This window comes from Impatiens glandulifera, chromosome 1 (assembly GCF_907164915.1).
Source record: "Impatiens glandulifera chromosome 1, dImpGla2.1, whole genome shotgun sequence".
Taxonomy (NCBI): domain Eukaryota; kingdom Viridiplantae; phylum Streptophyta; class Magnoliopsida; order Ericales; family Balsaminaceae; genus Impatiens; species Impatiens glandulifera.
In genome coordinates, this window is record NC_061862.1 from 62,183,584 (window position 1) to 62,209,637 (window position 26,054).

The 26,054-nt window shown below is 32.4% G+C and overlaps 2 protein-coding genes across 2 annotated transcripts; both read left to right on the forward strand.

Annotated features, from left to right (window-relative positions):
* Positions 1 to 8,863: 8,863 nt before the first annotated feature.
* LOC124929747 lies at positions 8,864 to 9,394 on the forward strand. Its single transcript, XM_047470145.1, has one exon. The coding sequence runs from the start codon at positions 8,864 to 8,866 to the stop codon at positions 9,392 to 9,394; it is 531 nt and encodes a 176-aa protein (XP_047326101.1).
* A 1,484-nt stretch (positions 9,395 to 10,878) lies between these two features.
* LOC124917817 (protein TPLATE) lies at positions 10,879 to 19,741 on the forward strand. The gene is made up of 7 exons (XM_047458121.1): positions 10,879 to 12,210; positions 12,419 to 13,015; positions 13,090 to 13,451; positions 13,931 to 14,234; positions 15,180 to 15,302; positions 17,325 to 17,780; positions 19,014 to 19,741. The coding sequence occupies exons 1-7, from the start codon at positions 11,083 to 11,085 to the stop codon at positions 19,509 to 19,511; spliced, it is 3,468 nt and encodes a 1,155-aa protein (XP_047314077.1). The 5' UTR covers positions 10,879 to 11,082; the 3' UTR covers positions 19,512 to 19,741.
* Positions 19,742 to 26,054: the final 6,313 nt, after the last annotated feature.

The following is a 26,054-nucleotide window of genomic DNA, read 5'->3' on the forward strand; positions in this document are numbered from 1 at the left end:
TTTGTATAGTTATGATTCCGGCTTTATTGTGAACTCTATGTTATATACTATAATTGTAATGCTTATATAATATTGCAACGTTCTTATTCTGGTGGATCTAATAATTGTAATCACCCTCACGCGTATTGCAATCACCCTCACGTGTAAATATGAAATGATTCTCCTTTGTTTTTGTATTTAAACTTTTTTTTGTCCTTTTTACGGGAAGTACTTGGAAGAGCAATGTGTATGGTTAGAATTTAACACGATTACTCTTAGCATTTTAGCTTCACATGCTGAGATAGAAGTTGAATTTTTTCTGATAATTTCTTTGCTCTCGTGAGTAATCCCAAAATATTTTTTGTTTTTGTTTTCATTAATTATTTTTTTTTCTTACACAATTGTTTATATATTCATACGAAATACGTGAATATATAAACAATTAGTTGATATTTATTTGTTGTATAGTTTATTAGTAACTTTAACCTTTATTTTCTAGACAAGTAGGGTTTTCGGAAGATTGATCCAGATAAATGGACATTTGCAAATGAAGGATTTCTTAGAGGTCAAAAACATCTCCTAAGAAATATTAATAGAAAAAAAACATGCACAAGCAAATACAAACGTTAACAAACAACCACACCAACAACCGTCGTCACGTGGTCAAAGTCCTTCGGAAGAAGTGGAGAGGCTAAAAGGGACAATAATGTGTTGATGCAAGAGCTTGTGAAGCTGAGACAACAACAGTAGAGTACAGATAATTAGTTGCAATCGGAGAAGAATGTTTCTTAATCTACTGTCCTAGTTTGCAACTGTCAATATATATTCAACTCTCAATGAGTTGTTTTCCCTTAGTCGATAACTGTCAATAACTATAAGCATTGTCAATAACTATAAGCATTAACATGTATGGTAATAAATGTTGTCTCTGAGTCTCTTCTCAATCATCATTTCTAAATAATAAAAAAAGTTCTTTGTATTTTTTTAAAACTTCAGCAATATATTCAATACAATATCTAAAATTTCTCGATGAAATTGTATCTTCTGTCTTATTTTATAGTTTATCGATTGTCCATTGAGATGACTATAGTTAGCTTTTATAGTGTGTTTGTGTTTATGTCAAAATGAGTCATCCTAATTTTCCTATATGTTTACTCGTATTCCCAATAACCTATTTCATATATTTTTAAAGTCAATCTATACACGAAGTCATTGAATTATATTTATAAAGATTACATTTCTCTAAATTATGAAATCACAACACAATACATTGATTTCAATTTTATTTGGATGTCCTTAACATTCCAAGAAGAGCCTTAGTAAACATAAATGTAGATTTAATTTTGTTTTAATTATGATCGAAAAAATATGAATACCAAAACAGCCCAATAAGAAATCAATTCACAAAGACTACAATATTAGTGAATGAACTATAGAATAAGTATTTGGTATCATTTTTTCTTTAGCTAGCCACGATCGTCGTCTACAACCTGTGCTGGAATCAAGAAGCTCCATCTCCTTAGAACATCTGAAATTTTTAGCAAAGAGAAATCAAGTGCTCAACCAAGTTTTCATCCGATTATCTTTTGGAAAAGGTGGTATGGTCCAGTGATGAAGTTTCCTAGTTCTCCTGGTTAGAAGGGCCACCTAAAAAAAATCAAGAGCTTAACTTAAGTTGCAACTTGCAATGGGTCATTCTTTTAGGATATAAATAATATAAATACAAATCTACAATGGAAATTAAATAACGAAATCCTACTAGTTATATATGCAATTTAAAGACCCTACTCCTTATCTTCCTTTTCCACATCCGCGTGAGGGTGATTGCAATACACGTAAAACTGATTGCACCTTCACACATATTGCAATCAACTTCACGCGTATTGCAATCACTTTCACGCGTATTGCAATCACTTTCACGCGTGAAAGAAATATGATTGCAATACGTTAGAGGGTGATTGCAGTTGTTAGATCCACCAGAATAAGATCATTGCAATATCAAAGGGGCATTACAATTATAGTATATAACATAATGTTCATAACAAAACATGGATCCTAACTATATAAAATTAGGTCACTAACTAAGAAAATCAACTATCTATAACAAATGTACATTAACATACTCATTTGAGAATGTGATGGTTCTTCTTCAACCGAACAGAGAGTCGTGGGGATGGGGATTAGGGTTTAAGGCTGAGGGAGAGTCTGTGGCGACTGAGTTGGAGAGTTTAGAGTTTTGTAGGAGTGGGAGGGAGAAGAGGGAGAGAAGATGGGGATATGAAAAGGGGAATGCCCGACCGATTAGGGGTATAAGACCCTTAAGGGCAATAATGACATTTCGCAAACAAAAATATCATTTTTGCAAAGTTTATGAACGTTGGGTATTTTTTGAATTTGACACATTATTAGGGTCATTTCTTCAAATTTCCCTTCTCTTGTTCATAGATTTTTTTTAGGAAAGGCGAAAAGTAGTTTGGACGGTGGATGTTTTGTTTCTCTTTTTCATTATTTAAATTTAAGTTTGTAACGTGTTTTCTTCAGTGCGGATTTTATTTAGTTGGATCATATTTTTTGTCTCAAATTTTTATAATCAGAATAATAATCTCAACCATTGGTGAGTCGTTTGCTACTCATATACACTAACTGTGTTGGTGATCATTTCTCAAATTCCTTTATGTCCCTCTTAACAACAAATGAGACGAAATAATCGGATTTCAAATTATTTATTTATTTTTCAATAAAGAGTTACTAGAAATGATTTTTCATATGGAGACCCTCTTATAAATATCCTCACATTATTTTATAAGTTTCTCACAATTTCGGGCATAATATAGATGGTGCATGACATTTTTCGGGGAGGAGATCAGTTATTTCAACCTTGTGCCATAAGGTGTACTAGACTTTAAATTGAATTTATTTTACACATAAAATGCAATTGTGGACACTACTATATATATATATATAATGATGCTTAATTTTTAAAGTGTCCTGATTACCAGGTCGAGAGATATAGTTAATTTGGATATATATATGAGAGTAAATGGATACTTGGGTCGGATTGTGGGTTGACCCGCCCATAAACTTAAAACGGTTAAAAATATAATTAAAAATGTTATATGCATGTTTCGAACTTGTAACCTAAAAAAATAAGTACAACTCTTTAACCAACTAGGCTATTAACAATTTATATTTTAAATTTAACACCAAATTACATGAACGCGAGACATTTTAACAATATAAGTTCAACTTCTTAAACTAATTAATCTATATATATAATGATGATTAATTTTTAAAGTGTTCGGATTGTTGGGTTGAGAGATGTGGTTAATTTGAATATATATGTGAGAGTAAATTGATATTTGGGTCGGATTGTGGGTTGACCTGTCCATAAATTTAAAACGATTAAAAATAAAATTAAAAATGATGGAAAATAGTGGGTAAAGATGTAAGCGGCGGGGTTTTGGAATTCTTCCAAAATAGGAAAATGTTGAAGCAATGGAACGTCGCAGTGTTGAATTTGATTCCTAAGAATTCAATTCCGGAAAAAATCAGGACTTTCGTCCTATTTCATGCTGCAATGTTATTTACAAAATTATTTCAAAAATTATTTCGCAACGTTTGAAAACAGTTATTGATAAGTTTGTAGGATTATGGCAATCAACATTTATTCTTAAATGCTCTATTTCCCATAACATCCTACTCATGCAGAGTTTATTGAATGAATATGGTGAGAAAAACATATCGCCACGTGTGGCTTTCAAAATTGACATTAGAAAAGTTTTTGACTCGACAATCCCTGTGGGTCAAATGGGTGCATACAAGATTTATAAAAGAAGAGCAGAGTATCTGGACACGAAGCATCAATGAAAGAATGACATAGTCATTGAAAAAGATCCTTAAAACAAGAAAAGATGTATTTCACATGGTGCTAACCATAATTGGAAATGGAAGAGAGGTACTATTCTGGCATGATCCTTGGCTGAATAATATTCTCATTATATTCAAAGAAGAAATGCAAGGAAGTAGAGTTAGAAGAGAATACATCAAGTACTCATTTAGAGACGTCTATGAAGGTAAATGTGATTCACTTTTGAGGCGTATTCCAAAAGGTGATAAAATCTTAAACCTAATGAAGCAGAAGAAACTCAATAAAAGAAATGATTAAATATGCTGAAAAACAGAATGCAACGAGAAGTTCATTACAAAAAAGGCATAGAAAATGGTTAGAACAAGAGGACAAAAAGTAGATTGTCATAATGTGGTGTGGTCTCCAAAGATTATTCCTCGTCACCAATTTATTCTCTAAGTAGTATACAAGAAAAGGTTGACAATAAAAGACATAATTCAAAAATACATAAATATTTCTGATATCAACTGTGTCCTATGTTTGTGAGTTGAGGAAAACATAAACCATTTATTTGGGAAATGCTCTTTTGTAATACAAATATGGAGGAGGTATGCTGCAAACATGAACATCACCAACTTTTCAGTACATGGGAAGAAATCCAAGAGTGAATGAAAAATAAAGCAAAATGAATATTCTTCTCTGTAAGTATGCTGAAATGCTACTTTGGAGTAGTAATTTACAATATCTAGAAAGAAAGAAATTCAAGAACTCATAGTGGAAGAAGTAAAACTACTGAAGATATTTGGGGAGATATAACTTCAGATGGAAATGCACTCATTCAATCTTGGTGAGGAATCGAAAGGAATAAAGAGAATAAAATGTTCTGTCAAATATGAGATATTTCGTTTGAGAAAGTCACAAGTAGAATCAAAGTAAGAACACTATAAGCGTTAATTGATTGTTGTTGTTGTCTGTAATTCAATTATTGTTTTATTGTCAAATTTAGAAATTGTCTAGATCTGATCTTAAACTTTTATAAAAAAAAATTCTCTTTTAGATTTTTTTAATGAAATGACACTAAGTTGTTTTCTCATTTTTTTTAAAATGCTATATGTATGTTTCAAATTTGCAACCTAACAAAACAACTACAACCCTTTAACCAAGTGTGATTGAAATGTGGTTTGCCGATGAATAATAGGTCGGTATCAATTGAAAGTGGTTAAAAAAACATGAATCAAATATTTGATTGAACAAAATGTGAGGTCACGATGTTAAATATTAAAAAAATATGAATAAAATATTTGATTGATCAAAGTGAAAGTGTAACGTCACGAGGTTAGAGGTTCATTCGGAAAAAATATGTGATGAGATATGTGAGAATATAAGTTGTTTTATCGAAGTGAATAAAATATGGAATGAGAGCGTTCTATTTTTTATTTTAATATATTATTCGTGATTTATTAAGAATTTTAAACATTGACTACATATTATTATTATTTTTTATTTAATTTATTTTGTTTATATTTTTATCCGTGTGCATCGCAAGAAAATCTTCCTAGTATATATATAATATCCCAAATTTAAAGTCTAGTACACATTTTTCGTTGTTGTTTACCAACTTTCGACTAAGGATAATTTTAACTGGAGTTTAAAATATTTGGTAGAGTTTCTTTCGATACCGTTTCATTAATTCGTTCGATTTGTTTTATTTTAACACTCATCGTTTAAGAACTTAAATGAGTTTGTTTTTCGAGTGACTCTCAACAAACTGGATGATCGTTAAATATTTTTTATTAAAATTTTTATTTTTGTAAATTGTTCATACAATTTGATATATAGATCATCAATTATTAATTTTGATTTTGTATTATTTTAATTTACTGAGAATTAAATTTTTATTTAAAAAACTTCTGGTATGTTTTTAAAATCCGCCTAACGTATTTTTTGATTTCAAAGAAAATAAATATAAACCTTTTGAAATTTGGAAAAATAAGTTATAGATTTAAGAATTGGTACCTAATTTTTCTCACCAAATTAGGAAAATAAATATTTTGTCATATAAAACAATAATTTTTTCGAAAAAAAAATTCTTAGGGGTTCAATGTTTGATTATACTTAAAAAATAGTTTTTGTGTTATGTCTCACTTACCCGTTTAAATAAACTGTCACTACTTAAATATTTTGGTCATCTTTAGAAAAATAAAATTATTTACAATGCACAAATACCTTGAATAGGGAAAAAAATATAAAAACGAAAAAAAATCTAAACAATCAACAATAATTTTTTATAACCACACATTGATTTTATGAATAAAGTAATTAATTTCATATTTGGTAGGTTTTCGAAAATAAACAAAATGTGTCAACAGAGGATTTGGTTATTTAAATCCGAAAAATAAAATAAAGAGGAACAAAGAAAAAGAGGCTTTAAAGGGGCCGTGGACGGGTCGATTCGATTTAAGAGTCAAAGGACCGACCGCGATCCATTCGTGGTTAAAGGGCTCGATCACAGTTCAGGAAGACCAGAGCGGTCGGAGTCCTCGGTCGTAGGAGCTGGAGTCTCGGCTGAAAAACAGGTTTGATGCCTGGCCTCCTCTCCGATCACGAGGCACGCCGAAGGAAACACATGGAACAATGGAAACTGAACGAAAATGAAGCAGGAATGATATTTGTGTCATTATTTCGACTTCAAACAATAATAAACATAGTTGAAACGTTACTAATATATTTTTTATATTTTATAAAAAAATTAAATTAATTTTTTATAATAATATAAAATTTCAATATATTATAATATATAATATTAAAATATTTATTTATATAATTTTATAAAAAAAACTTTTTTATTTTTTTTAGATAATAAGGTATAAATTGCCTGCGGAGATTCTTGAAACCAAACGTCACAGAATAATAGTAAAAAAGAATTCTCCAAATAGAATGAGGCGGATGCTAAACGCATTTCTCGTTTTGATCTTGATCCGCCTCATTGTTATCTCTAGTCGGAGGTTAGGCGCGCATGTGAATTTCCTTGGTCAATTGCTCAGTCAGAAATCAAGTCAGGGGAAGAGATTTCTTGGTTGGGGTTAGGCAGCCTCAGTCGTCTCAATCGAAAAACAGTCCAACGGTCACGAGACTGGAGAGACGCGGTCACCTGGTCGTCTTTAAATCTCCAGTCGGACAAGACGATATTGGCAAAACTGTTTTTTCTTGTTTTTATCCCAACCCTTAACCTTATATTTAAATACTCATGACTAGAGGAACGGATTGGCCCTGACTTGAAGTTATCATTCAACATGTAAGAGCAAGGGCGGAGCCACTCATAGACTAGGGTGGGCAATAATCCTTAGATTATGGTGGGATCCATTCCAATTAAATAAAAAAAAATAAAACGTATCTTTCTTTTTAAAAATGATCAAACTTCTTTCATCCTATATAATATAATAATATATATATTGATATATTATTATATTATATAATATAATATATTATATTATATTCTATAATATATTATATTATATTATATTTTCCTTATAAAGATGCACACAATTATTCTCTTTCTCTTAAACGTTTAACACATCTATCAAATCTTTCGAGCACATATGATCGATGATCGTTACCGGAGGAAGTGGAAGTTGAACTAATGTTACGCATTGCAAGATCGGCTTAACTCTCCTCCTCCATTAAATATTTCATTCTCTTAATCTCTTTTATCTGTAATCTGTTATGTTATATTTCAAATTATATTATGTGTGTTTTATTTAAATTTTGTTAGGGTTATAATGGAACTATCAATTATGGAAGCTAAAAGAAAAACTATTAACTCATTTTTTAAACCAAAAAAAATTATTTGGTTAGAATACTCTCCTTTGAAAGATGCTGCTTTTTGTTTCCCATGTTTCTCTTTAAACATAAGCAACCCCAAAAACCTACATTTACAATAGATGGATTCAAATATTGGAAGCGAGTTAATGATGGGGAACAAATTACGGCTTACAACAACTATTGAAAGCATTCGGTGGTTCACTTTGCAAACGTGTGCATTGAGAGGGCATGACGAGTCTCCATCTTCTAATAATCGTGGAAATTTTATTGAGATGATAAAATTTATGGGAAAATTGAATGAGAGTATTGGAAACATTATCTTAGAAAAAGCTCCAAAAAATGCAAAGTATACTTCTCTGAATATTCATAAAGATGTATTGAATGTTATTGTCAACCAAGTGAGAACAAAGATTCGCCAAGAAATTGGGGATGCCAAATTCTGCATTTTAGTTGACGAAGCAAGAGATGCATCTAACAAGGAGCAGATGACTATTGTGTTAAGATTTGTGGATATTGATGGGGTTTTATGAAAACGGTTCTTTGCCATTGTAAATGTGGATGATACAACTGCTGCAACACTTAAGAAAGAAATATCTGATGTTCTTGGTCGTTATGACTTGCATATCCATAACATGAGGGGACAAGGATACGATGGTGCTAGCAATATGTGTGGCTCTTGGAATGGATTCAGGCTCTTTTTTTGAAAGAATGTTCATGTGCATATTATGTACATTGTTTTGCTCATCGACTTCAACTAGCATTAATTGCGGCTGTCGAAAAAGAGGTATCTATTTGGTTATTTTTTTCGAAATTGAATTCCATATGTAATCTTATTAATGTATCTCCTAAACGTCATGCCGAGTTACATTCTGCTCAAAGAAATGAAATTGCACATATGGTAGCTACTGGTGAATGTGATACCAGTAGAGGTTGTAATCAGATTGAAATTTATTACGGCTAGGGAAGACTCGTTGAAGTTCTAATTTTGACTCACTTTGTAGCATGGTTGATATGTATGGCTCTGTGATCACTGTGTTAGAAAATATGGTGGATGAGGGGTCTTCTAACTCCATTCGTGGTGAAGCTAGTGGTTTGTTGATTGCGATGAAGTCTTTTGATTTCATATTCATTCTACACTTAATGAAAAAGATAATGGGATTAACAAATCTACTTTGTCGAGCATTGTAAGAGAGATCTCTAGATATTTTAAATGCAATGGATCATGTTTCAACTACTAAAACTTTGATTCATGTTTTGAGAGAGCAAGGGTTTGATATTTTACACAGTTGCGTGGAAGAAGTTTCTACAAAGTATGACATTGAGATACCTCAGATGGAAGCTCGTTATAAATCTAGTAGAAGTCGTTATTGTCGACAAAAGGATTCAATTACAGTTAAGCATCACTATCAATTTGATGTATTTATTGCTGCAATAGATTTTCAAATTGAAGAGCTCAATAATAGATTCAAGGACGAGGTAGTCGAACTTCTTAAGCTCAGTGGTACTTTGGAACCTAAAGACAACTTTAAACTTCTTAATGTTGATCACATCTATCAACTTTCTGAGAAATTCTATCATCTAGATTTTGATGCACAAGATTTGCACCACTTGAGAACACAATTGGCTCACTATGAGCTTGACATGCCCGTCAATGAAAGATTTCTGAATTTATCAACTATTTCTGAATTATGTCGAAGATTAGTTGAGACAAATAAGTCAAAAACCTACAATTTGATTGATAAGTAATTTTATCATTTGTTATAATTTATGAAATATAGCTATATTGTTTACTTATACTAATATATTTATTTAATTGGCAGGTTGATTTGTCTTGTTTTAACTCTTTTCGTTTCTAAAGCAACAACGGAACGAACATTTTCAGCTATGAAGCTCGTGAAAACAACTCTTCGTAACAAGATGGAAAAGAAGTTTTTAACAGATTCTATGATCGTCTATATTGAACGAGAGCTGTCTAAAAACATTGATAATGATACAATAATTAAATAATTTTATTTTAAGAAGAATAGAATGGCACAACTTCAATAATGTGTATGCTAAATGTTTTGAATGTACTGTTTTGTTTCATAATTTCATAAAGTAAATGTTCATCCATCTTTTATTTTATATGTTTGAATTTATTAATTTATTGTATCAATTACATGGAGAAAAAAAAACGGAGCATAAAAAGTTAAATCTGAGGTGCAAGTTGGAGTCAGCCCCATGTAATTTTTCATCCTGGCTTCGCCCCTGTGTAAGAGCCTCTTCGAAGGCTCATCGGAAAATCTAAGTTGGCCGAAAGACACAAATTACATAAACACCGGTCAAAAATCCATCTTTCTTTGGTTAAACCCTTTCCAGACTCCATATCAACTCACCAAGGTCAGCCAAAACAAAATTAAAGCATGCTAAACTAAATTATGAACTGAAATCCAAAATCTTAACAAAATTCATAAAAATAAGTGGGACGCATTGCATACTCAAATTAATGGGACTGACCCGAGATTGATCCCAAGTCAATCCCAAACTCATTATCAAGAACATCTTACCTGAATCTCAATCTAAAAAATGAGATTTGGGGCACTCTTATTGTAAACCAAATTAGCAAGATTGGAAACAATAAATAACTACTAAATCATGCAAAAGGCTATCAACAATATCAATTTCAAACATGAATAAGCCAATGAATGTAATTCAACAAAAATAAAAAACTTCAAACTTTAAAGATAAAGTTTAATTACAGACCAAATCGGCACATAATGCGAAGCGAATACAACTGGTTCCTATAGAGTTGTGAGAATAGTCCTAAGCAACTAACATTGAGTTCCCATTTGACCACACCATTCTCGATCGATAGCTGGATCTTCAAAGGTGAAATTGCAAAGTTGTGGCCTCCTTATCAGTGGCTTAGGGCCATGTGAATCCATGTTTTCTCGCGGCCATTCGCCTCGGAGAGGACTGGATTTGATGTAGCCATTGAGAACCTCAAGTAAAAAAAAAAAAAAAAAGGTCGGGCACTAGTGTAGTGTGGCTTCCCATTTTTATCAATTCCATGCAACAATCATATAGATGAAATGATTTTAGAAAATTAATATATATAAGTTCGAGATTATTTTAAAAATGTAAAATTGATAGAAAGAATGAATGATAAATAAAAAACATAAAATAAGTCAATTTTGAGATATATATAAAAAGAAAGAAGCACAACACTAGCAGCTTTTGAACTTTTTGAGTACATATTTTTTTTTTTTAATTTTGCCGATTTGAAACAAAGAGGTTATCAACTGCAGCAATGACCACCGGCTAACAGCTTTCTCCGGCGGCGGTCACCCCATCTCTGATTGGACTGAGAAATAGCATATCACTCTATAATGCAACATCAAAAGCTATAGAAGAGCAAACATTAAGATCTTGAAATTTCTCATATACCGTATGAAATGGATATCCTCTTTGCTCAGATCCAAGCAGACCTCCGATCCAATGACTCCCTGCGCCAATCCGGTGCTCTTCTCCAAGCTCTCCAGCAATCCGCCGCCGGTCGCGATATATCCGTTATCGCCAAGTCTGCCGTCGAAGAGATCGTCGCCTCCCCAGCCTCCGCCGTGTCTAAGAAACTCGCCTTCGACCTAATTCGCTCCACTCGCCTCACAGTCGACTCGTGGGAAACTGTATGCACTGGCATCCGCAACGATCTTGACTTCCCTGACCCAGACGTAACTGCCGCCGCCGTGTCGATCCTGGCCGCTATTCCCTCCTATCGCCTAGGCAAGCTCATTTCAGACTGCAACAAAGAAATCTCCAATTGCTTCGATTCTCACAGTGATAACCTGCGATTTTCTATTACCGAGACCCTCGGCTGTATCCTGGCGAGGGACGATCTCGTCACGCTATGCGAGAACAACATGAACTTGTTGGATAGAGTGTCAATTTGGTGGACTAGAATAGCGCAGAACATGCTTGATCGATCAGATTCAGTATCAAAGGTTGCTTTCGAGTCTGTCGGTAGGTTGTTCCAGGAATTCGAGTCGAAAAGGATGAGCAGATTGGCAGGTGACAAACTTGTGGATAGCGAGAATTCTGTTGCTATTCGATCTAACTGGGTTTCATCAATGGTTGATTTCGTCTGGAAGAAACGAAATGCTTTGATGGCCAGGTCGTTAATTCTACCTGTTGAGAATTTCAGAGCTACTGTGTTTCCTCTTGTGTATGCAGTGAAAGCAGTAGCCTCAGGGTCCGTAGAGGTCATTCGAAAACTATCAAAATCTTCTAAATCTGTTGGTAGTGGCACATTGGATTCGGCCAACGCTGAGAAGTTTGTTGGAGTATCCGATGTCGTTTCGCATTTGGAACCATTTTTGGCATCATCGTTGGATCCAGCATTGATTTTTGAGGTGGGAATTAACATGTTTTACTTGGCAGATGTTCCTGGAGGGAAACCAGAATGGGCTTCACAATCAATTATAGCAATGCTTACGTTATGGGACAGGCAAGAGTTTTCATCTGCTCGAGAAAGCATAGTGAGAGCGGTTGTCACAAATATACATCTCCTTGATCTTAATATGCAGGTATGGAAACTTTCATCGAACTTACTTCTGTGTGATTAGTGATAAAGAAAGCGGTTATGCCTATCAATAAAATATTTAGACTATTAGAGCCGCACTGCTGGTATTCTAGAAATAGAATCATCTTCTTTTGTCTGAATGTAGGATGTTAATAATCTTCTTTTGACATTTTGTTTCATTTTCATAATAATCTATATTTTCCCTCTTACAGGTTTCATTGTTTAAAAAGCTGCTTCTAATGGTGAGAAACTTAAGAGCTGAATCAGACCGCATGCATGCTTTAGCCTGCATTTGCAGGACTGCCCTGTGTGTTGACCTATTTGCAAAAGAAAGTGTTCGTAGAGGACAGAAACCTCTTCCTGGAACTGATATCGCTTCTCTTTTTGAAGAAGTGAGGATAAAAGATGATCTAAACAGCGTGACTAGTAAAAGTTTATTCAGAGAAGAGTTAGTTGCTACATTGGTGGAAAGCTGTTTTCAGTTGTCCTTACCGTTGCCTGAACAGAAGAATACCGGCATGGAGAGTAGAGTCATTGGAGCATTGGCTTATGGAACAGGTTATGGTGCATTGAACTGGACAGAACCCGCTTTGGAGGTTGTGGAAGTGTGCAGACCATGTGTTAAATGGGATTGTGAGGGTCGAACATATGCAATTGATTGTTATCTAAAATTGTTGGTGAGACTTTGCCACATTTATGATACTAGAGGAGGTGTCAAAAGAGTTAAAGATGGAGCCTCTCAAGATCAGATTCTTAATGAAACACGGCTACAGAATTTGCAACGTCAACTTGTGAAGGATCTGCGAGAGGTTATAAATTGACCTGATTTTCGTTCTTCTTCCATATTCTTCTTCATCATGTGTACAATTTGAATTTGTCTCAGGTGAACACCCCTAGAATTTCTGCCCGCCTTATTTGGGCCATTTCGGAACACATTGATTTAGAAGGTTTGGACCCACTTCTTGCTGATGATCCTGACGATCAACTGAATATTATTGTGTCAAATATGCACAAAGCTTTGTTCAACATTGATGCATCTCCGACTACAACAAATAGGCTTCAGGATGTTCAGGCTGTTCTTCTATGTGCCCAGCGTATGGGATCACGTCATGCTAGGGCAGGACAGCTGCTAATTAAGGAGCTGGAGGAATTCAGAAACAACGGTTTAGCAGATTCTGTCAACAAGCATCAATGTAGAATGATACTTCAGAGAATAAAATATACCACAAGTCATCCAGATAGCAAGTAACAACAATTTTTTTTCCTGCCTCATTTTAGCTTTTTATATTGAGGACAAATATTGTGATCCAGGTTATCTGAGAATAATTTGAAATAACCCACTATCTAATAAATACACATGAATCACGTCATTCAAATAATCTACCAAAATACTAAATACCCCCTATTTAAATAAAAGTTATTCGTTATATATCCCTAATGTCTTCTGATCCAAATAGCCTCAAACAACTCTAAATAACCTAATCTTCAATAACCTACATCAATCAAGTTATTTGGAAATAACCACTTGGTTATTCAAATAACCCTAGGTCAAACAAGGCCCGATCTTCCTTGCTTAGCATATAATTATGTTTTTTTTTTCCTTTCATTTATTACGTATGAAGTTCAGATACTTTCTCAATCTTGTTTCTGGTTCTTAAACTTATGATTATCAAGATGCTAGCACTACTCTACACAAAATGACTATATCAATGTTTGTCTTCCAGATGGCCTGGTGTTGGGGAAGCCCGAGGTGATTATCCTTTTAGCCACCACAAGTTGACTGTTCAGTTTTATGAAGCATCTGCGGCTCAAGATCGAAAATTGGAAGGATTAGTTCACAAAGCCATTTTGGAACTGTGGAAGCCCAAGCCTAGTGAATTAACTCTTTTGTTAACAAATGGGAGTGATTCTCCTCTACTCAGAGTCCCACCCAATGCTTACACTTTGACTGGTAGTAGTGATCCTTGTTATGTTGAAGCATATCATTTGACTGATTCAAGTGATGGGAGGATCACATTACATTTGAAGGTTAAAGTTATTTTCTTAATGTCTTTTTTTACATGTTAAATATGTACAACACCTATTTTCCTTTTCGCTTCATATGAGAAGTGCATAGTTTATTAGGAAATAAGCTCATTTTGCTTCCAGAACTATAAAAAGTGGCTCAAATTACTTTCTGCTGTTATTTATTGGTTAACAACGCAATGCACTATAGAAAGAGAATAATATATTATTCAATGAATGGATTAAGGTGCAACAACAATATGTAAAGATGAATTATTGCAGAAATGACGGTGCAAAGTAATTTGAGTGGTAAACAAAATGAGCCCAATGCTAGTTCAAGAAACAGTACTATCATTTGATTAAGTTCAGAAAGCAAAATGGGCTTCTTTCCCTTTTTTTTATGAACCTGGAGTAGTTAAGTTTTAGTTAGAATTCTTGCATCAAGAGTTGGATGTTGTTCAGCTGGGTAAATATTACTAAAAGAAGCAAATGCAATAATAACCAGCATGCCTTGGTGTTTGTCAATGTGGAAAATATGGAAGAAAATTCAGACAAAGAAACTTGCTTCATCCAATAAATGGTTTCTTATTCATTTAATGGAAAATTGTTTGCTTACCATGACCAACAAAGCAGTTTTGTTGACACTGTACATGATGAGTGGTAGATTTATATAACAGGATGCATATTTATTCATGGAAATCATGATATTGTCCCTGGAACAAGGAGTCAAGGTGTAACGAGAAGAATTAGATCTTTCACAGGATCATCATCAGCCATTACTTCCCTCTAACTACAGTTGTTTGGTGCCTTGACTATCAGCGGCCCAAACTAGGAGCCTTATTCTCACATTTTCCCTTTACTGTCTCTTCCAACTTAGAGTCTCCTTTTATCATTCTTTATTACTGATGAAAGTGACATGGTAATTTAGATTGAGTAGTTTCTCATCAGAATATTGGTTGCTTCTTGCAGGTTTCAAATCTAACTGAAATTGAGTTAAATCGGGTAGATATTCGAGTGGGGCTATCTGGTGCGTTATATTTCATGGATGGTTTACCCCAAGCAGTGCGGCAGTTGCGTAACGTGAATTCACAGGTTTCAATTGTTTTTCTCTGACTTTTTTTTTTTTTTGGTTTCTATATGATTATCCACTATTCATTGTCCACTGTTGATCAATAGATGTTTTATAGGAGCTAACCTGAAACAATCAGGTGGCTGTAATTTATATATGTAGGTCCGCCAGTTGTTCTTCTTGTGCCAAAAGATAAGAAATTACCCACACCAAAGATCAAACCTAGTTGTTTCTCTTGACATTGATTTTCTGTTTTTTGGGAAAGGTATTTCCCCAATGACACTTACAAAAGAGGAAGTAATAATGGAAAAAACTTGGCATGCTGAGATCCAAAAGTGAAGTAAAACTATAAGTTATCAACAAAAAGGGAAACCAAAAGTGCCTACATGACTAGATATTTCTGTAGATCCAATGTGCCAAGTCATGGAAAAACAAAAGCAAATTCATTCAAGGTGGATTAGACATGAGTAGCGTGCAATCTAGCCTCCATTTTTTTGCAAATGAGTCAATTAAGATAGGAGATAGAAACTTACCCATATCCTCCTACTATATTAAATGTAATGCAACATATGCTGAGGTCTTTCAGATCTAGTCATCATTACTATGAACTATGCTGAATAAACATAGTAAGATGAACTTGCACCGATTTGAATTTGTGTGGATAAATTACGTTTGTCTCAGGATCATTAGTTTCTCTTAATAACTTTCTACTAATATTTCTAGATTGATTGATTCCAACCATTTAAATAATAGTGCATCATTTATTGTCTTAATTTTAGCTTTCTTTTCATTTCAGATAACTAAGTGCTGCACCACCTCAATCTGAGATTATAAAAACATATTTATGTGAACCATCTCCCTTATCTTGTAATTTTTTAAAATGATCCATGTATTATGAAAAATGAGAATCATTTAAGCACAACGAAACTAAGCGTATGACACCATAAAAAGTGAAAATTAAAATCTATGAAAAATAAACAAGAGAGAAAAATAAAGACCAAAATAGGCCACAAAAATCAAAAGATTAACGAGCACAAAGATCCTCAAGAAGGTCGATGAGCTTCCCAACCGACTCCACGGACTTCTCAATCCTTATCTTGTAATTAGGTTCCATTTTCTTCAAATTTTTGTACATTTGAGAAAATGTAGGTAACATGAATCACCACACCTTGTCAACTTTTCTCAGGTAAAGAAAATTAGAGAAGTAACCACTAGTTGTAGATAACTTGGGCATTGTTTGATATGGGGTTATTTGAATAATCAACTCGTTATTTCCAAATAACCTTTTTTGGTGTAAGAACTGGGTGGTTTGTTTCATTTGCGTAGAATGATCAAAATGTTATTACTTAATATTTAAAATTGTTAGAAAAATAAAGTAAGGGTAATTTGATATTTGGTTATGATTTGAATAATGGGATGATCGATTGGATCATGGGTTACATCAAACAAGGCTTTGATATTTGTGTTTTGTTTGGGTAAAATTTATTGTTCTCAAATTCAAGTTTCAATTATTTTCAAGCTTCTTTTATAGTTTTGGATCTCAATTTATTTTATCACCCACACAAGTTCAAATTTGTTTCTGTTTGACTAAAAGAATTCCTAGAAAAGAAAATTATGATGTCCTATTATATTATTTATGTATATGGTGGAGCCTATTTTGGAAACGCTATTTTGTCAATCACGTTTCCATTGGGAAAACGTCGAAGCTAAAATTGAAAGTGATATTTTTTTGGTTTGGTATAAGCTTCTATCTCGACAATGATTCAGATTATAGTGTGCAATTATTTGCTTCATTTGGTATACATATTTTTTTTTTTTATCATGATCCTGTGATTTTTATGTCTCATTTTGGTATAGAGATTTTTTGGATGATGATGATGTAGATTTTTCCGATTCATAATCCAGTTAAAAGAGAAATGCATAATGATCTTTTTGTTAGGTGAACAAACATATCCCTGAAAATAGAAATAACAAATCATCATTTTGTTTAGCATTTTGAGAAGAGTATGGGCAGGAACTTTGACAATTGTTTTTGTTTGTTTCAGGATCCAGTATTATCCAGTGTGACAATGGGTATCTCTCATTTTGAGAGGTGTGCCCTATGGGTCCAAGTCTTGTACTACCCTTTCTATGGAAGTGGCGGTCAACTTGAATTTACTGGGGATTATGAAGATGAAGATCCGCAGATTATTAGGCAGAAACGAAGTCTAAGACCAGAATTGGGAGAGCCAGTGATCTTGAGATGTCAGCCATACAATATACCTTTAACTGACCTCCTCCTACCCCACAAGATTTCTCCTGTTGAATATTTCCGCTTATGGCCTAGCTTGCCTGCAGTAGCTGAGTACACGGGCACATATACATACCAAGGAAGTGGGTTTCAAGCCACTGCAGCACAACAATATGGGTCTTCTCCCTTTTTAAGTGGACTCAAGTCCTTGTCAAACAAGCCCTTCCATAAAGTTTGCTCACATATAATCCGCACTGTTGCTGGCTTTCAGGTCAGTGTTTCCCTTTATTTCATGTCTTGATTTATTTTAATCTGTTGTTTTTCTCTTTCCATTGGATCTTCCCCAGTAAAACTTTTTTTTTAATCCAGATGAGATCACATTTGGAAAAAACATTGCTGTTTCTCATTTCAATCTGCATTCAGATCCAAAAACAGAAAGTGTTTCTAAATAGGGGTATTTAGAAACAGAAGTGAGCTTTTTGAAATTGTACTTTTTGAAATAGAAGTGAGCTTGACTCAAAGAAAGAGATGAGAATTCGAATGCCCTAGGCCCTTAGTGAGAAAGCCATTGAGAAATTTCATAGTCCATAGACCTATCGAGGTTGCCGTACATTCTAACAAACTAATATATAATAATAACTAACATCATAAACTTCAAATTCTGCTGTTACTTTGGGAACACCTTTTGTGTCAAATATTTCATGTAGATATGGATTCAAACGAGATCACATTTGAAAACAGAACTTAATCAGGCACATATTAAAAATATTAGTGCATTCTCGTCTTTATCCAGATAAACCTTATTTGGAACGATTCGATTTAAAGGGGTAGGGTTGTACAATAGAAATGAGATTGACTCAAAGAAAGAGATGACAATTTAAATAGTTTATAGCCTTTATAGGCTATAGAGGTTACCACCTGTTCTAACAAACTAACAACTATGATAAAATAATAACTAACATCATAAACTTCAAGGGCTTATTTGATATTTTCTGTAACAACTTGTAACAATTGATCTATCTCCACCGTCGGATTGGCTAACCCTTGAGCCCAGTCCTATGTGTTAACTTCTTAGAAAGGGCATCAATTCAATGTGGCTTCAATGGTATAGAAACTGATCGGATTATTAGAACTCATCTTCGCGATAACTATAAATAAAAGAAAAAGAAAATGTAGCAGTACAGTACAGTACATTATCTCATAATGTATAAGAGGGCTCAATTAACTACATTTTGACCTTATTTACTGGTATTTTGTCTAAATTTCAATCATATTGAAAATTCGCCCCAAAGTTCAAACTAAAAGCGTTTTTTTTGGTATATTGCTTTCTAGATTATGATCCAAATTGAAGTGTGATTTTATGCTTCATTTAGTATACTAGTTTTGGGAACAAATGTAGATTTTTCTGGATAATGATCCAGATCTGACACACTATCATTTTAGCTGTTCTGAATAGGTCTTTATTTATGGGGATAAACTAAACTAAACTAAACTATATAAACAGCTTAGCTTTGCTGCAAAGACATGGTTTGGAGGTTTTGTTGGTTTGATGATATCGGGTGCAAGCGAAGTGAGCAGAGATGTGGATTTAGGAGACGAGACAAGTGCAATGATATGCAAATTTGTTGTACGGGCTTCTGACGCATCAATCGTCAGAGAAATAGAGTCAGACCCTCAGGCCTGGATTGATGATCTTACAGATGGAGGTGTTCAATATATGCCTGAAGACGAAGTGAAGTCTGCTGCTGCTGAAAGGTTGCGTATTTCATTGGAACGAATTGCTCTTCTTAAAGCTGCAGAACCGCCCCCAAAATCTCCCAAGTCTGAACTTGAAGAAGAAGAAGAAGACGATGAAAAGAAGAAGGAGAAGGAGAAGAAGACAAAGGGGCCTACAACTTTGTTTGAGTTAACACCGGAGGAAGTGGAGCATCGCGCACTTCAAACGGCTGTCTTACAGGAATGGCATATTCTATGTAAAGATAGAAATGTCAAATCCAGTTAATAGCAATTATCATGTATTTTTCATTCTTGCCCAATTGATTTAGGGTTCTTGGTCCTGTTTGTTGTAATTTTTTTCAGAATGAGAACTCAAGTTTTCCTCTTTCACAACACTTGTTTTTCTTTTTTCTATGTTGATATTGGGCTTGTTATTAAATCCCAATGAAATTTTAGATATAAATTCATATATATTTGATATTAAAAAAAAGTGTGGTTTATTGAATTAAACTATAATAATTGTGTGTTATTCAATAAATAGTTTAGTGATATTTCTGTGTAAAGATTAAATATCTCAAACCGACTTCATTCTCACTTGAAATTAGGAAATAGGGTTTTTTGAAATATTAAGGGAATGAAGCAATATTTATTTATTTTCTTTCTTTGCTAATTATTTTTATAAATAAATTTGGGTTTGGGATGCACTCAAATTTGATCATATTCAACTATTTGATTATTATGAAATAGTTTGTAGATCTCTTCATTACTGGTTATTTAGTTGTCACCCAACTAAATTAAATACTATTTTATTGGTGAGTTTGAGAATAAGGTTGTTTTTAATTATTTGTCTAAATATTAATACCGTTTTACTATACTATTTTATACCTTATTAAAAGTTGTTATATATATATATATTTTAATTAATTAGATGTATCAAATGTAACGTTAGTTTGCCAATTTTAGTTATTACAAAAATACAAACTTAATAAAGTTATTAATAGTGCTTGAAAATTTGGTGGGATGAATAGTGTTAGAAATAATGTGACAGCATATGATTAAACTTAAATTTAATAAGAAAGATAAATTAATTCAATCACGTATTGCTACATCCTTCATGACACCAAATTCTCGTTTTCTATCATTACTTTAACTATGAAGATTTTCATGCGATGCACATACATTTTTTTTATAATAACTTTAAAATATGTATTCAATTTTTAAATTTTTTAATAAATCACAAATAATATATTAAAATAAAAAAATAGAACACTCTCATCCTATATTTTATTCACTTCGGTAAAACAACTCATCTTCTCACATATTTTTTCTCAATGAAGCTCTCATCTCGTGATCTTACACTTTCACTTTGCTCAAATAAAAAATCTCAAACATTATCAATCTTTTTTAGACCTTCACTTTAGCCCATCAATGTTCAATCGACCTCTTATCTCGTGACCTTAAAGCATTCCCACTGACCAACCATCTCATTCCAGATTTATCTATCAATTCAAATTGGACTTCTCATATCGTGACTTTAACTTTCATTTCGGTCAAACAACTAATATTTTCGCATATTTTAACCATCAATATCAATTTCTTTCTCAATCGATCTCTATCTCTTTACCTTACTTTCACTACGACTAATCAAAAATCATTTCATTCCACATTTATCCATAATCACAGTCAACCTCTATTCTCTCGAATACCTTACTTTATCCTCAATTCGGCTAACCATCCATCTCATTCCACATTTATCCACCCCAATATTTGACATCTCATATGTGACTTTACACTTTCACTTCGGTCAAATCAACCATCTTTAATCTTCACTTTGGTTGCCAATCCCCAACTGATCTCTTATCTCGTGACCCATCTCCTCACATATTTACAATATACACTTTGACTTTTTTATCCTCACTTCGGATAACTAACCATCTCATTCCACATTTCACACCCTAATCAATCTCTTATATTACGTGACCTCATTATAGGTCAAACCAACCATCTCCAACATTATCAATCTCTTTTAGCCTCACTTTGACCCATCAATCCTCCAATCATCTTCTCATAGCGTGACCTTACTTACTTCGATTAGCCAACCATCTCATTCCACATTTTGATCCCACCAATCTTAATTGACCTCTCATCTTGAGACTTTACATTCATTTCGGTCAAATAATCTATCTCCTCACATATTTTACAATAAACAACCCGACTTACTTATTCTCACTTCGACTGACCAACCAATCTTATTTCACATTTATCCACCTTAATCGGACATCTCATATTGTGACCTTAAACTTTCACTTTGGTACATTACCAATCTCTTTTACCCCTATTTTGGCCCACCAATCCCCAATTGACATCTCATTGTGTGGCATACTCACTTCGACTAACCAACAATTTCATTCCATATTTTTATCCACCTCAATTAACCTCTAATCTTGTGACCTTACACTTTCATTTTAGTCAAATCAACAAACAATAAACTATAGTAGAAACTTGATAAATTAATACTCTATTACTTAATAAACTCTCTAAGATAATATTTTTGGCCGGTCCCGACTCGGGGATATGGTGCTAAATTAATAATTCGCTAAAATTATAAGATAATAAATTTTTGATAATTTCTTTGGACCCCATATAAAATAAAATTTAATAATTCCTTATATATAACATATTACTTGAATGATTTATGAAGGTTTCTTGAAAAATAACTCAATTGTCTTTTGTTTTTTGTTGAAATAAATTTCCCCTTGAATGTCGTCTCTAATTTTCCTTAGCATGGTAAGAACTTCTTGTGTTGTTTTCTCATAGCTCAACAAGAAATTGTTCAATGTGATTGCCGCTTTAATAGCTTCGTTTCACGAAGGGGGCTCCATTGTAGAACTTTTATCATCTTCTTCATCGATATCATCTTTATTAATTCCAATAACGCTTTCAATAATTTCTTCATCAGTCAACAACTGTGCAACTACATTTTCTTCTAGGTAAGTCAGAACATCTTCGACATCCATTACAGGAAATTTTGCCGGTTCGTGTCGCTTAACATCGCCTCTTTCGGGAGCAAGTGAGAGATACTCTAAAGACCGCTTAATTGTATTCGATATTATCGCTTGACTCACCTGCAAACCATAGTTACTATGAACCCATTCTTGCAATTGATTTTGAGTGAGACTTGAATTATCCTTGTTGTGCTTGCATAATGATCTTCGAATCTCGTCTATCATTGTTGCTTTTTTCACACCTTTAAGATGAGAAGCCATGTTATGTGTATGATTTGTTTGTGTTAACCTACAGTATTTTGATCTTGTTTATGTAGAAAATATTTTTAATGTCCATAAAGTGATACATTGAACACAAGAAACATAATAAGGTGGGAGATTGAAAGTTTCTTTCAAATTGGGTCATTCATTTGATATACTATACATGCATTGTATACAATAATTAAGTGAAAACTTAAAGGTGTTTGTAAACTAAGTATTTTACTATAAATTAATAAAATATTAATTAATAATTTATCGATTATTTAATAACTCTTTTAATTAATAAATTTTGGTCGTTCCAAGTGTATTATTTTATAGAGTTTCTACTGTATATCGTGAATGTCATTTACCCAATCACTATCATATATTTTAACTATCCATCCCAATTGACCTATAATTTTGTGAATGTTATTTACCCACCCACCAATATCATCATAAATTTTAACCAATATCATTCGCATCCAACCATCTCCTCACTTTAATAAACCAATATTTTTATTTCACATATTAACCATCAATGTTTTTTTAGTAGTTTAAAAATTGTGTCTAACAGGATTTTAACCACGGTCTCTATTATGTAGCATTAACACTTCATCCACTTAAGATTATTGATTTATATTTATAATTTTGTGTATGCATATATAATTTATGAGTAATGATAAAGAGCGAGAAATATATTGATATGAAAGTATAGGGAATGATGTGTCATCCTTTGATTGGATTAAAAATCTAATAGGAGAAATAATTTTTAGATTTTCAAACAAATTAAGGGATAACACATCGTTCTCTACACTTTCTTGTTAATATATTTCTCACTTTCTATCATTTCTCATAATTTATATGTCTAACAATTAAAAAAAATACTTATATATATATATATATTTGTATTTTTAAAATATTTAATAAATACTTTTTATTTTAAAATATTTAAATTAATTTTTATTTTTAAAATTTATCCATGAATTACTATTATACTATTAATGTTGATTTTTTATTATTATTTTAAATAAATTTTGAATTATTAATTTTATTTATTTACTTTTATTATAAAATAGAAAATAAAGAAATACGTAAATTTCTTTCCTAATTAACTCAACTCTTTTTTTCACTATCAAAGTTTATTTTATATATATATATATATATATGAATAAATTATTATTAATGTTGATTTTGCAATATTATTTTAAATAAAATTTGAATAATTAATTTTATTTATTTAAATTTATTATTAAAATAAAAATGTGTTAATTTCTTTCCTAATTAACTAAATTCTCTTTTTCACTCATTCATAAATCTCGTAACCTCACAATCCTTTATTACCGACCTCTTATCTCTCGACAAACCACATTCTAATCACACTTTAACACGTCTCTTATCCCTAAGAAAATAAATCACCAATCTCAATTGACATTTAGCATCGTGACCTCACACCTTAGCCAATCAAATATTTGATTCGTATTTTTTAACCACTTTAAATTGTTACCGACGTATTATTCCACGACAAACCATATTCCAATCACACTTAGTTAAATGGTTGTACTTATTTTGTTAGGTTGTAAGTTCGAAACATACATATAGAATTTTTAATTTTATTTTTAACCGTTTTAAATTTTATGGGCGGGTCAACTCACAATCCGACCCAAGTATCAATTTAATCTCATATATATATATCAAAATTAATCATAACTCTTGACCCGATAATCCAGACACTTTGAAATTAAGCATTATTATATATATATATATTAGTTAGTTAAAAAATTGAACTTATATTACTAAGAATGTCACACGTCTCTTATCCATCAACAAACCAATCACCAATCTCAATAGACCTCTAATCTCGTAACCTCACGATCCTTGTTACCGACCTCTAATCTCCTAACAAACCACGTCACAATCACACTTTAACACGTCTCTTATCCCTAAGAAAACAAACCACCAATCTCAATTGACATTTAACATCATGACCTCACACTTTGGTTAATCAAATATTTGATTCATATTTTTTAACCACTTTCAATTGTTACCGGCGTGTTATTCCTCAACAAACTATATTTCAATCACACTTGGTTAAAGGGTTACACTTGTTTTGTTAGATTGCAAGTTTGAAACATACATATATCATTTTTAATTTTCTTTTTAACCGTTTTAAGTTTATTGGCGGGTTAACCTATAATCCGACCCAAATATCAATTTACTCTCACTTATATATCCAAATTAATAATAACTCTTGACTTGACAATCCGAACACTTTGAAATTAAGCATTATTATATATAGATTAGTTAGTTAAAAAGTTGAACTTATATTGCTAAGAATGTCCCACGTTTATCAAATTTGGTGTTGAATTTAAAATATAAAGTCTTGTTAGCATAGTTGGTTAAATGATTGTACTTATTTTGTTAGGTTGCAAGTTCAAAACATACATATAAAATTTTAATTTTATTTTTAATCGTTTTAAATTTATAGGCGGGTCAACCCAAAATCCGACCCAAGTATCAATTTACTCTCACATATATATCCAAATTTACCACAGCTCTCGACCCGACAAACCGGATATTTTGAAATTAATCATTAATATATATATATATATATAGATTAGTTAGTTAAAAATTTGAACTTATATTGTTAAGAATGTCCCACGTTCATCAAATTTAGTGTTGAATTTAAAATATAAAGTTTTATTAGTTTAGTTGGTTAAATGGTTGTACTTATTTTGTAAGGCTGCAAGTTCAAAACATACACATAGCATTTTTAATTTTATTTTTAACCGTTTTAAGTTTATGGGTGGGTCAACCCACAATTCGACCTAAGTATCCAATTACTCTCACATATATATATATATATATCTAAATTAATCACAACTCTCAACCCGGTAAGCATTTATATAAATTTGTAATTGAAAGTATGAATAAATTAAAGACAATAACCCAATATATAAGGAACAAGACTAAGCCTACTTTTTATTATTTATTGACATGTTTATTTTTATATTTAAAATAAACAAAATAAAAAATTAGATTTAACAAGTTAAATATTAACTAAAACTATGAATGAACCTAGTTCAATAATCTGATCCTCCATCACAATCTGATCTTCCATCACAATCCGATCCTCAAATTCTCAATTCCGATCGAGTTCACTTTTCATCTTCATCTCCATCTCTACCTCAATCACCTCAGTATAATTCTTCACCTCAATCACCACCACTTCAATCATCTAAAGATTCAATCGCCTAAAGACCCATCATCATCACCATACATTTAAGCCATTGTCGGAACCAAATTCAGAAGGTCACTCGGGTAATTTACTTGATCCTAGTTATATTGATGTTTTACCTATTTCGTGGAGAAAAGGAAGGAGGAAATGTACTCAACATCCAATTGGTAACTTTGTTTCATATAAAAGTTTGTCTTCACATTATCGAGCATGTCTTGTAGCTCATGATAACATTCAAGTTCCCAAGGATGTTGATGAAGCTTTATAACATCCTGGTTGGAAAGAAGCATTTTTTTTTAAGAATTACAAGCTCTTCAAAAAAATAGTACATGGACTGTTTGTGATCTAC